A 12,959-nucleotide genomic window follows, 5' to 3' on the forward strand; every position below is an offset into this window, starting at 1 on the left:
GATAAAATTAACTGAATACTTTCATTGTTTTATGAGATCTAAACCCTAATATTTCTTAATGTAATATTTTTCAGAGAATAAATATCTTTTACTTGTTTATGTAATCGGTATTGGACATTAACATTCTGTTTTAAGTTTATTTGCATGAGTCATATTTATGGTCCTGTTTTTGAACAGTCATGGAATGCTGCATTAGTCAGCTAATTAGCAAAGCGATTGCTGTTGTCGTTGTGCAAATGTCGCGAGAACCAGCCCAAACAAGATGTGCGTGGTTGCGTAGAAAACATGTTCCCTCGAAAAAGGTCAATGAGTATTGTTCGTAAACACATGATGCTTAAGACATCTTTAGATCTAGAGCCATATCTACTGTGGCCGTTATCCACCCACGAGCGCTTCCTGCTAATCAGGTTTAGAATGGATTATTTCCATCTTTTATTAGCTGTTCCTAGGGGGTGTCATAAAGGGAAAGTGCTAGTACCCTGTGGCTGCGACAATATGTCTCCACAGGATTTGCTGCACTTTATATTTTTTTGTAAATGTTATGAAATGCCTAGGAGCTTTTATTTAATAACCCTTTTAAAAAAGCTAAACTTTAGGCAGGTACACCTCGCTCTCTACTACCTTCAATTGTTAAAACCTGAATGTATCCCTTTCGTGGCTGGCTTTCTGAAATGTTCGCTGAAGTATAGAAAATGTTTGGAACTCTAAAGTAATTGGACAATGCACTTTATGATATAACTATTTTTAATTATTTATTAGAATTCGTGTGATGTCCTCCTTACAATTTAATTACTGAACACATATTATAATTACCATTTTGTATGTTTGGGAATGTATATTTATTGTAAATGTGTATTGTGTATTTAAACTGGGTTGTAATGTAATCTGTAACTTTTATGGTTTCCTATTATGAAAACCGAATAAAGTTTATTGAATTTGATTTAAGGTCAATGAGTAAGATTTTAGTCTCGTCACGCATATCATGTAAAACAAGTTTGGTTGCCATTAATTTACTGCCGATTTAAACTGCTCAAACGGGGTACTTTTATTAGACAGCAGATAGCCCTCTTGTAAACATTTACAGGATTTTCCTTTATGTACGCTTGTTTCCACTGAAGATTCCTGGGTTGGTGCACCAAGGTCAGTCTCAAAGGATTGGTTGGCGGTGGTCTTGAAAAGTAGGACCAAAAACATAATACATAGGGGTGCCCATTCATAAATATGCTATATTCACATAGGAACATTAGCAAGATCCGGATTCACAAAGCACAATTTCAAATTTTCAAGAGGCTTCCTGTCCTTCAATGTTGATGGAATAGTCATGGCGATGCACATGGCTTTTGCATATTCATGGAATTTCCATGTACTATGCCGGTAGAGGGACTGAGTCTTTCCAGGCGCAGCAGGCATGCATGCATTGCACAGGGCCTTATCCTAGGATACAGACGATGTCCCTTAGATTGTCCATCCTAGGTATTTTCTACGATGTCTTTTTTTTTTTGCAGCTTTTGTAGAGAGCCACTCGGGCTCTCCCATACTTTGTATCTTTTACCTCCACGCACGCACGCACACCCCGGGGCGGGCTCGCGCCGGGGGTATAAATAAAGAAGCGGAAGACCGCTCGGGGTCTTTTCCAGCTAACTACCATCTAGTATCTGCGTCATTATTTATGTGGTCACTTACCACGTGTTAGGCCTCCCCCACAGCGCTACATTGGCGACGAGGCCGGCTCATTGCCACGTGTGCCCCATAGCAGCCGGTGGCACCGCGTCGCCTGCATCCAGCTGCGGTGCCCACCCGCATTGCTGTGGCATCCCGACTCCCGAGGCCCGCCCACGCGTCTTCCGCGAGGGAGCGCCTTCAGCCGGCGGGGCTCGCGGGGAGTCGGCGAGCAGGTAGAGGATCCGGCGGGTGAGTGTCTTTGTCTGCCCCGCCTGCGCGATCCCTCGGCAGGTCCCTCCTCCCTGCAGGAGCGGAAGCGTGCGCCCTGGGAGGAGCCCTCCTACCGCAGCGGGGCAGGAGCTCCTTACGCGGCCGCACCACGTGGCCCGGCGAGGCCTTCCTTGGCCCCCCCAGCCTCTTCCGAGGCGAGCGCGCGCTCGGCGCGCCGCCGGCGGCCCCACACCCATACCATCGCGTATGGTCATCGAGTGTGAAAACAAAAAAAAAAAACATTGACAAGAACACAGTAATCAAGCATTGGCTGCTACAACTGGCCTCCCAGATGCCCTAAGTTACTGGCCTGCATTGAAACACAATACGTAAGAGACATTGGCAGACCTGATCGGGGGGGGGGGTGGACAAAGCACATCTCACCCTGCCCAGTTGCCTGTGCCACCAATAAGCACTGGTAAAGCCAAGGGACTCCTCGCTACACAAGGGTGGAAGACAGGGCCTACCAACTAGTGCCACCACACAGCGGCTCAAGACAGGGAGGGTCCAGAACAAGACACAGTACGCCACACGATGTCGGTCATAGTGACGGGGGCGGCACTGGACGGGGCAGGTCAAAACGCACCTCCAGCTGTCCAGCCACCGCCTGTCCAGCCACCGCCCGTCCAGCCACCACCAGTGATGCCTATACCCCAGCAACAGGCCCAGGCTCAGGCAGGAGCCCCCCAGCAGGCGGCACCCGCCCACCTTCACTCCGGCGCAGCGCCCATCCCCCACTTCAGCAAGACGGCGGACCCGGCTACGGCGGCGCAGAGATGGAAAGCGTGGGTTAGAAGGCTCAACCTCTATTTCAGAGGCACAAGAGAAACGGACGGAACTGTGAAAAGATCACTCCTCATACTGTACGGGGGGCCCGAAATTTACGAACTCTTTGAGTCACTCCCCAACACCGGACCTGATCACGACTACGACGCTGCGGTCGCAGCCCTAAACGCGCATTTTGACCCTCAGATCAATAACGATTTTGAGAAGTTTAAATTCAAACGAGCCTGGCAGACCAACTCGGAGTCGGTTGACATGTACTATGCCCGGCTTCGCCGGCTTGCGAGCACGTGCCCGTTCACCAACCCCCGGGAAGAAATAAGAGACCAGATCATCGTGGGGTGCAGGTCAAAACTGCTCAGAAAGCTGATCCTCAGACAACCGGGCATATCGCTTGATGAGATACTAATCCTAGCCAGGTCGCACGAGCTGTCTGATGCCAGGGCGGAAGAGATGGAGGCCGCGTTACGCACGCCAGTGATTGCCCCACCTGCGGTGAAGATGACGCCGATCAAGGAAGAAAGGATTGATGCCATACAGGGAATATTCCCGCCAACGCGACAACGGAATGCCCCGCCGAGAGGAAGCCAGTGCGGATATTGCGGAGCGGATCACCCAGCCACTGCCACCTGTGGCGCGAAAGGAAAGACGTGCCTCAAATGCGGGCGCATGAACCACTTTGCCGCTGTCTGTCGAGGAGGAAAATTCCGGTCAGCTGGACCGCGTGCCAGAGCAGTGACGCAGCACATCCGACGGCTGTCCCTCGACCAAGAACCGCCCCTCCAGACCACCAGGCCCAGGAAAGACGGCCGAGGTATGAGGATGACGAAGATGACGAGGTGTATGTCATCTCTTACGTGAGCAGAGCGTCCACAAGAAGAAGGCCGCCGCCCATGTGTTCTATTGCAGTAGACGGCACCGAAGTCAAAGCCCTGATCGACACGGGGGCATCCGTGAACGTCATGGATTCAGACCAATACGAGATGATGTCTCCGAAAGCCCTCTTGACGCCCTCCGCAGCAAGGATCTACACGTACGGGGGCACTGAGCCACTCCCGCTAAGAGGGATGATTCAAGCAACGGTAGTTAACGGCGAGTACTCCACTGAAACCAAGTTCCACATCACTGAAGGAAAGAAAGGTACGCTTCTAAGCTGTCACACAGCAGAGGACCTTGGCCTGGTGTTCTTCGCCAATCAAGTGCATCAGGCGCACGCAGACTTTATGCTAAAGGACTTCCCGGAGCTGTTCAAGGGCCTAGGGAAACTTAAAGGGCGGAAGTTTAAATTGCATATAGACACGTCAGTCAAACCCATGGCGCTCCGCCACCGGAGGGTGCCTTTCAACCTAAGGCCACAAGTCGAGGAGGAGCTCCGGAAGCTTGAAGATCTGGGAGTAATTGAGAAGGTGTCGGGCCCGACACCCTGGGTCTCCCCATTGGTAGTCGCACCAAAGCCGAAACAGCCAGGGGCGATCCGACTGTGTGTGGACATGAGGCGGCCTAACACCGCAGTCAAACGAGAACGGCACATCACCCCCACCATGGATGATATTGTCGCGGACCTCAACGGAGCAAAGTGGTTTTCAAAATTGGACCTCAACTCGGGCTACCACCAGCTGGAATTGGAGCCAACCAGCAGATACATCACCACTTTCTCGACCCACGTGGGGTTGAGACGCTACACCCGACTCAGCTTCGGCGTATCCTCCGCGGCAGAGGTCTTCCAAAATGCCATTCGTGAGGTATTATCAGGACTGAAGGGGGTGATCAACCTTAGCGATGATATCTTGGTGTACTCGGCGACCCTGGAGGAACATCACACCAACCTGAGAGCAACTCTCCAAAGACTCGCAGACAGTGGGTTAACTCTGCATCGGGCCAAGTGCTCCTTCTACCAGGAGACCATTGACTTTTTTGGGTATGTTTTCATGCGGGAAGGTCTGAAGGTAGACCCCAAGAAAGCGGAGGCAATCAAGGCGGCCAGCACTCCAAGGAACCCCACAGAAGTGCGCAGTTTCCTAGGCATGGCCACTTACTGTGGTCGGTTCATACCCAACTTGGCCGCGATCGCAGAGCCCCTCAGAGCCCTCACCAGAGCTGATCAGAAGTGGGACTGGACAGGATCAGCAAACAAAGCCTTCCAAGCAGTCAAGGCCAGCCTTCTCGAGGACACCACCATGGCCTACTTCCAACCACGACGCAAGACTGAGCTAATTGTTGACGCCAGTCCCGTGGGGCTGGGAGCAGTCCTCCTGCAAGAGTATGGACCTGAAGAGTGGAAACCAGTTGCATACGCTAGCAAAGCACTGTCGGACACCGAGACTAGGTATGCCCAAATTGAAAGAGAGGCCCTGGCCATCAAGTGGGCGTGTCAACACTTCCACCTATACCTTTGCGGACAAGAGTTCACGGTGGTAACTGATCACAAGCCGCTGCTGCCCTCTTTGCAGGATCATCCCGGTTGGCGCCCCCGCGCATCGAACGCTGGGCGGTTCAACTACAAGGGTACCATTTCAAGATCGTATTCCGTCCAGGCGCCCACAACCCAGCTGACTATCTATCCCGGCACCCGGATGTCGTCAACCAGTATCCGCCCAAAGACGAAGGTACAGAAGCTGAGGAGTTTGTCCACATGATCTCACAGGCGGCCTGTCCGGAGAACATGTCACTCAAAGAGATTGGCGAAGCTACCGCCACGGACGAAACACTGGTGAGAGTTCGCCAGGCTCTGGAAGGAAATCGGTGGGCCCACTTCCTTGATGGTGCCTCGAACCTCCGGCCGGAGGTGAGCCATGCACGACAGCAACTGTGGCAAATACGCAACGAACTGAGCATGGGGGATGAAGGAATCCTCCTAAGAGGACACCTCATCGTCGTACCGGAAGGTCTCCAACAAAGAGCTTTAAGTCTGGCGCATATCGGACATCAAGGCATGGCCAAGACGAAAGCACGTCTCAGGAGCAAAGTGTGGTTTCCTGCCATGGACAGCCAAGTAGATGCCATGATACGGGCGGCCTGCCATGCCTGCACCATCACTGGCGGCGATCCGGCCCCAGCACCGGTGATCACAGAGGAGGCACCTCAGACACCCTGGACACACCTCAGCATAGATTTTGGCAGTTTTCCAGACGGGAGACATATGCTTGTCCTGGTCGACTCCTTTTCAAAGTTTCCAGTAGTTGAAGTCATATCCTCCACTGCATTCCCGCAAGTCAGAAAAGTATTGAGCCGCGTCTTCGCAACAATGGGGCTGCCGGAGAAAATCAAGTCGGACAACGGACCCCCTTTTCAAGGGAGAGAGTTTCAGCTATACCTGGAGAGCCTGCGAATCAAGCACAGGAAAATCACCCCTTTGTGGCCACAGGCCAATGGGGAAGTCGAACGCCTAATGCGAACACTGAACAGAGCGCTTCGAATTGCGTCGGACAATGGGGATGACCCGGAAATAGCCCTCGACCAATTCCTGGGAGCCTACAGACAAACGCCTCACTCCAAGACAAAATGTGCTCCGGCACATGTGCTCTTCAAGCGGGCACCTCGAGACAGCATCCCGACCGACAGCACGTGGGTGCCAGCAGAGAGAGATGCCGAAACCATTCAAGCGAGAAGGCAGAACACCAACGCGAAGGCGAGTGAACATCGTCATGCCAAGGAACCCGGCCTGAGAGAAGGAGACCTGGTAGTCGTCAAAGACCGCCATCCGGGCTGGAAGTTCCGCACACCCTACGAGTCAGAAGTGTGGAGAGTGGACAAGGTCCAGGGGACAATGGTAACAGTGGAACGAAATGGACACACGGTGACGAGAAATGTGTCATGCTTCAAGAAAGTCACTGGGATGACAGGAAGCTCACGACCTGAAGAAGGAATAGAAGAAGGAGAATATGAAGACCTGGACCTCGGCAGGAGCCCGACCAGGTCAACAGCAGTCCAGCAACATGGGGCAAGTCCACCTAGGCCGACGTCACAGAATCTTGTCGCAGGTCAGGGCCGACCCATAGCAACGGGCGCAGAAGAAGGTACCGAGGCAGCCCCAGCTGGGGTTGCCGAGCCAACTGGTGCCAGAAACCCAAGATACAGTCTAAGGCCCAATCCTAGACCCAACCTGCGTATGAGAGACTTTGTGTGGACATCGCCATGAACAGTGGTCCGGCATCTGCTGCGTGATCAGAACTAAATTAAAGGAGGGATGTAGAGAGCCACTCGGGCTCTCCCATACTTTGTATCTTTTACCTCCACGCACGCACGCACACCCCGGGGCGGGCTCGCGCCGGGGGTATAAATAAAGAAGCGGAAGACCGCTTGGGGTCTTTTCCAGCTAACTACCATCTAGTATCTGCGTCAATATTTATGTGGTCACTTACCACGTGTTAGGCCTCCCCCACAGCGCTACAAAAATCTGCCTTCATACATGACAAAACCTCAGCTTAATTTCACAACCTAGGTGTTCACTACACCCGGCATTCAATTGTGTGGCTGTCGATCACCATTAAATAGTGACACGTGCTTTGGGCCACAGGGCAGCTGACAACAGTGTCTCCATTTGTGAATGATGAATGTGATGATGCTACCTCAGTGAGTGCTATCAATATGCCTCTATTTTGTGCAAGTACACTCACTGGAGTATTCCTCGTTTGTGCACATGCGTCTTTGGAAACATTTGTACAAAGATTGGTTGTGAATTTTCCGTTTGCACCACATATGTCTTGAGAGTGAACGCCAGAAGGTAGAAGGTGAAGAGAAGATGTAATATTATGTACACTAAGCTGCAGCGTCAATGTAGAGATTTAGGGTTGTTATGTGTTTTAGAAAAGTATGAAATTGTTTGGAATACAGAACGATGAGTCAGATCAGGTCCAACAACGTACATAAACATTTCGAAACAAATAAACTATAAATAGCAACATTTAGCATGCTCTGTCCCCTAATGAAGGCCTTCTTGGCTGATAGATGGCTTGTGTTTTCGAAGTGTGTCCTGGTCAGTTGATTTAACAAAACCCTCATCTTTTTACAGTAAACAGAACCAAAGTCCCAAATCACAAGCGCCGGACCCACCTCTGGTCATCAAGGTGTTCAACCGGCACATCCTCTTTGACGTTGTGTCGCGAGGGTCAACGGCTGACCTGGACGGATTGCTTACTTACCTGTTGACTCAGAAGAAGCGCCTGACTGATGAGGATTTTCGAGGTGAGTTGAGAGCTACCCAGAGCAGACGGAACACAGAGACTCTATATGCAAAGGCATAGAAGGAAATTCCAAAATAGTTAACGCACTTCTGGCAGCAGGGATACACTTTTACAAGGGCAACATTCCTTTCTCTGTGTGTATTTAGGAGGGGTAAGTTTAAGTGGTAGAAAATTATGCTTTATTGTAAAGGACATGGATGACCTATTTCTGAAAGTACTATCGACCTTATAGCAGTGACACAATCATGGTTCGCTATGTGTTATAGTTTGTATTTTTCCATTCAAAACCTTTAACGTATCTAATTGAATACCCTGCTACGCCGCATTGTTATTGATTCAAACTGCAACATTAGCATTGACTTAAATGATTTCTATGTATTTGCTAAAATTAATCAGATCGATCAAATTCGCCATTAAATTGGGTAATAACAGCACATGTGTTTTTTTTTAGTCATTTGAAGTAGCTGTGTTAAGTGCTATATCAAAACAAGTTTTATAATTATTACTGTACATTTTTTATATAGCTACTTAAACTGGGTTTCAGTTTATAGAAAAGAAAAATTGCTGTCCTCTCCTCTGAGATTGATAAAATGAGTACCATTGTATCTTGTGATATTTCATAAGTGGCAATGAACAATTTATTTGCTGTGTGCGCTGTAAAGGGTCAGCATTTATGAATATTATGTAAAGCAAATATGTGCATGCAAACTTGTCACAAGCGAAGGATCTAGGGGTTCCTTTTAGAAGACACATTTGTAGGGGAGGTGCTTAAAGAAGGAAGCATTATGGTGTTAAATGGCGTGAATTCTAGGCATTGGTGCAGGACCCGGGAGCAGCCTGACAATAGAATGGGTAAACATGGCCCATCTTCAGGTGATATATCATGGTCTCTGGGCTGGTTTCCTAATTACTGAAAGATAGATTCGCCCATGACCCAGTGGTGGTATGGGATCCTGGACTCCAGGACGAGGTCAGTAATTTAGCAGGATGCTGGGTCAGCACCTATAGCCACTGACTCCTTGGGTGCGTCTTGTGGTTTGAGCACTAGACCATTCTATATGTATGTCTTGGGTGCCTCCTGTAGTGTGCGAGGTGACATCCTTAGATAGAATCCTAATTTAATAGTCTCAGCAGACAAATAACCTGTATGTTCTATGAAATCTCACTTTATAGCCACAGACCCTGCACTCTGCACTGTCCAGGCACCACAGTGCCATTCAATTTCCCTAGTCCAGGGAGGTATACCAAATTAGGGAAGCTATAGAGTCCTGGGCTGGGAAGCCTAGAGCAAGAGGTTTCAGAATCCAGATGCTATCTTTATTTCACAACTGTATCCGGTGAGCATATATATTGCTGCTAGTATTGGCTAGTGTAAATGCAACTTCCCCATGTGAGCATGTAGACTGCTTGACTTCAGACTTCATCCGGAAAATATCATCCCACCTCCTCCAAAAGGAATCCTGAAATAGATTTTCTCCATAGTCTGCCTTATTGGGAATATATATGTCACGCCCCGTCGGGGGAGGGAGCATAGGGCAGACCGGGTCTACTGGTCCCCAAACAAGGTGCTTGAGATTGTTTGCCTCTAGTGTCCAAATGTCCACCCTACTAAGGCTCTTCAAAATGAGGCAAGAACACCTTTTCCTCACTTGACTCTCTATGCAGCGAGGCTGAGCAGTCAAAGGCTTCTGAGGGAGATAATGTGGAGGGCAAGTGCTCAGGACTATCTAGTCAACCAGACACAATGGCATATTGTCCAGCCCAGTGCTTATCGTCTTGTGAAAGAAACAAATTTAATCTTGCAGCAAAATTAATGACAGTTTTGTTACAGGGTTGCAAACTCACGTACTAGATCTAGTGAAGTTTGTTTACCATCAACAGTGCCCTTTCCACCTCTCTCTCACGAGTAAGCTCCTAATGTATGTGGGCACTTAAGCAAAGCTACGAATATAGACTTAGTTTAGACACCGGTGCAAATCAATATCAATTAACCAAAAGGCTAGTGCCTAGATCAGTTCAATAGTTTTGATGCCGAAACTTTTGTCACAACAAAGGTTACAGTTCTAACAGCAGGATTCCTTTTTGGGGCAGTCAAGCATAGTCATTCAGTTTGTATGAGCTCAGCCTCATCTTTCCTCCACAATCGTGTTGTGGATCTGTCGTGCTGGCCGGTGTGGTCAGCGACTTTACTCTCTGTGTCAATGACACAGGACCACGAATGACGGCTTCTCCATTCTCCTGGCCATGATTATTGAGCACCACATCAGACCTGCTTATCAGGTGCTTGACTTCTGCTGCTGTGACCTCCAGGCCAAAGCAGGTGAGCATTCAGCTACGGCAGTTAGCAGGTGCTCATGTTTGGTAGATGTGCACCAAAGTTGAGCACACCTCACACCTCTGAAAACCAGCAGTACCACCAGACCAGAGGCTAAATTTCCGGGCGGCATTATGATGTTCTAGTTGATAACTTCATTTAGCGCATGCCTAGAGTTGCACTGCAAGATGGGGACCTCTCATGATTAGGGTGTACAACGACTTTGCTCCCTGAAGGTGTTCAGTTACTTCTGGGTGTTCCACACTCCAGGAACATGCTGGGATTCGCCTACTGGGTAGTCCTTTCCCTTTTTCCTTTCTGAGCAGGCAGAAAGGCTTCTACTCTCTAGGCAGACACTCTGCTGATCCAACAAATTGCAGACTTCAGGTGATGTCTCTTACCTATGGGAGACAGTACATGGAGACATGTAGACACCAACCCTGGTCACATAGCTCTGTGGAGCACACTCTTTCTTTATCAGGAAGATCAAAGTTGGAACTAGTTGGGGGGTTTGAATCCAACTTTTATACTCACCTTGTGGACAATGGATGTGTATCCACCGTCTGTTACAAACTCAACTTGAACAACAAACTGTAGTCCCACCCTCCACTCACACGATCTACCAAATCTCAGTGCTTATGAAGAACTAATCATCAGCCCATTCTCCATCCTTAAGCTCTTTATTCTCCGAGTCCCCACCCCCCAGACACAGGAATGCAGTCAGTACACTTCCAGTGTCTATGTAAGCTGTAATTATATTATGCAATACCAACCATAGTGGCCCATGTCGGTCCCAGTCCTCAGATTGTCACCACAAATAGAATGCTACTTCTATACGTGTACTACTCATTCACTGCACATACATACACTCACTCAACATGCGAACGGAATGTCAGAGCAAGATCTAGGGATTTCACATTAAAATGGAACTTTACAGAATAGAGATCAGTAAACTGCACCTTCTACTGACACAGACCAAACATTGGCAAGAGGCTTACCTCTATAATACGAGTGTCAAGCTGTTGGCTGTGCCAATATTTGTCTATAAAGAAGTGTTTAAAATATAAAAGAAAACATGTCAAAATACTGGAGGAAATGCAGACACATTTCTTATGGTATCTCAAAATTGTACATTGCTTTGAATTCAATGTCTTCCTTCTTTATTATTTGCATGTTTTATTTTTCAAATGTGTTTTATGCTGGAAACACAACAGAAGGTAAATACCAAGGTTTGGGTCCTGTGTCTGAACTGGCTTGGACCACTGAACTATGCAAAACGAGAAAAGGAGCCAGACAGATTTATTTTGCTACTCATGATTCCAAACAGCACATTACTTCTGGATGGTCATCTATTTTATTTTAGCTTTTCGTATTTTTAGAAAACATTTGAATACTTGAAATATGTCATCAAATAAACAGTCATCAGACAGTGAAACTGTACATACAAACAATGAAAAATGTGCAAGAATATATACAAGTGCTGTACAAATGATCAAAGATGGATACTATACAATGACACATGTAACACCAAACAATATTGAATCAAAGACCTAACGAAACTTAGAACATTGGAAACCAGTCCTTTCTATTAGGTACAAAGAGACAAGCGGACCTCTAATCACAGAGAACTGCCTGCCTGTCTGACTGAGCCAAGGATAGGGAAAAGCAAATTTACAGGGTTGCACAGCAAGGAATAACACTGTATAAATCTTTACTTCTTACCCAAAGTCCACAAGGACGCCATGACACCCCCTGGGTGGTCTATAGTATCCGGCTGCGACTCGGTTCTGGAGCCTATTTCCCAGTTTGTCGATGTCTTCCTTAAACCTCTAGTAGTACAAGTGCCATCATATCTTCGTGACACGATGGACTTCATCAATAAAGTGGAACTATTAGATTTTGATCCGACCAAACAACTGATGGTGACGATGGTTGTTGTGTCACTTTATACGCAAATCCCTCAGCAAGACGGACTCGACGTGCTTGAGATATATCTAGAAAAAAGGCCACGACCACACAGGGTTCCAACCGAGCTAATTCTGGTATTTGCAGGACTTGCTTTGAAAAGAAATTATTTTACATTTGAGGGCGATTTCTTCCTACAGGTGAAAGGATCAGCGATGGGCTGTCCGTTTGCCCCTGAGATGGCGATCCTGTACATGGGGCAATACGAGGAGAGGTTTGTTCACAATAACAACCCATTCAAATCACATATCCAGCAATGGCTGCGATATATAGATGACGTCTGGTGCGTTTGGAATGGATCAACAGAAACATTGGAGGCATTTCACATCTGGCTGAACAATCGCAGCCCGGACATCAAGTTCAGCCTTACCCATAACTCTAAATCGCTACCGTTCCTAGATGTGGAAGTCAAGGCCACTTCAGGGGGCTTGCTTGCTCCCTATACCAAAAAAAGACTGATAAAAACAACGCCTTGCACTTTAAAAGTTACCATCCCAGGAGCCTTAAGAACAACCTGCCCTACGGACAATTTCTCAGGGTGAGGAGGAATTGTTCGAGAATTCAAGACTACGACATCCACAGTCAAGCCCTGGTCAAAAAACTACAGGAGAGAGGTTATCCGAGAAAGCTTCTCAAGCATTCGATGAAGAGGGCAAGATGGACACCTAGGGAGCATCTACTCGAAAAAAGACTTAGATTGCCAACTCAACGCATGGTATGTGTATCCACATTTGGACCCCACACACACCCTCTACAAAAAATCATTCGGAATGCGTGGCATC

The 12,959-nt window shown here is 48.1% G+C and overlaps 1 protein-coding gene across 2 annotated transcripts in view; it reads left to right on the forward strand.

The window, feature by feature from the left end:
- Positions 1-12,959, forward strand: part of TRPV4 (transient receptor potential cation channel subfamily V member 4) — a 595,067-nt gene that overhangs the window by 246,538 nt on the left and 335,570 nt on the right. For both annotated transcript variants that reach the window (XM_078667355.1, XM_078667354.1), the window contains exon 3: positions 7,727-7,899. In XM_078667355.1, the coding sequence (XP_078523481.1) occupies positions 7,727-7,899 (173 nt within the window). The remainder of the gene's footprint in view (positions 1-7,726; positions 7,900-12,959) is intronic.

The sequence above is a fragment of the Lissotriton helveticus genome, chromosome 11, assembly GCF_964261635.1.
Source record: "Lissotriton helveticus chromosome 11, aLisHel1.1, whole genome shotgun sequence".
Classification (NCBI taxonomy): domain Eukaryota; kingdom Metazoa; phylum Chordata; class Amphibia; order Caudata; family Salamandridae; genus Lissotriton; species Lissotriton helveticus.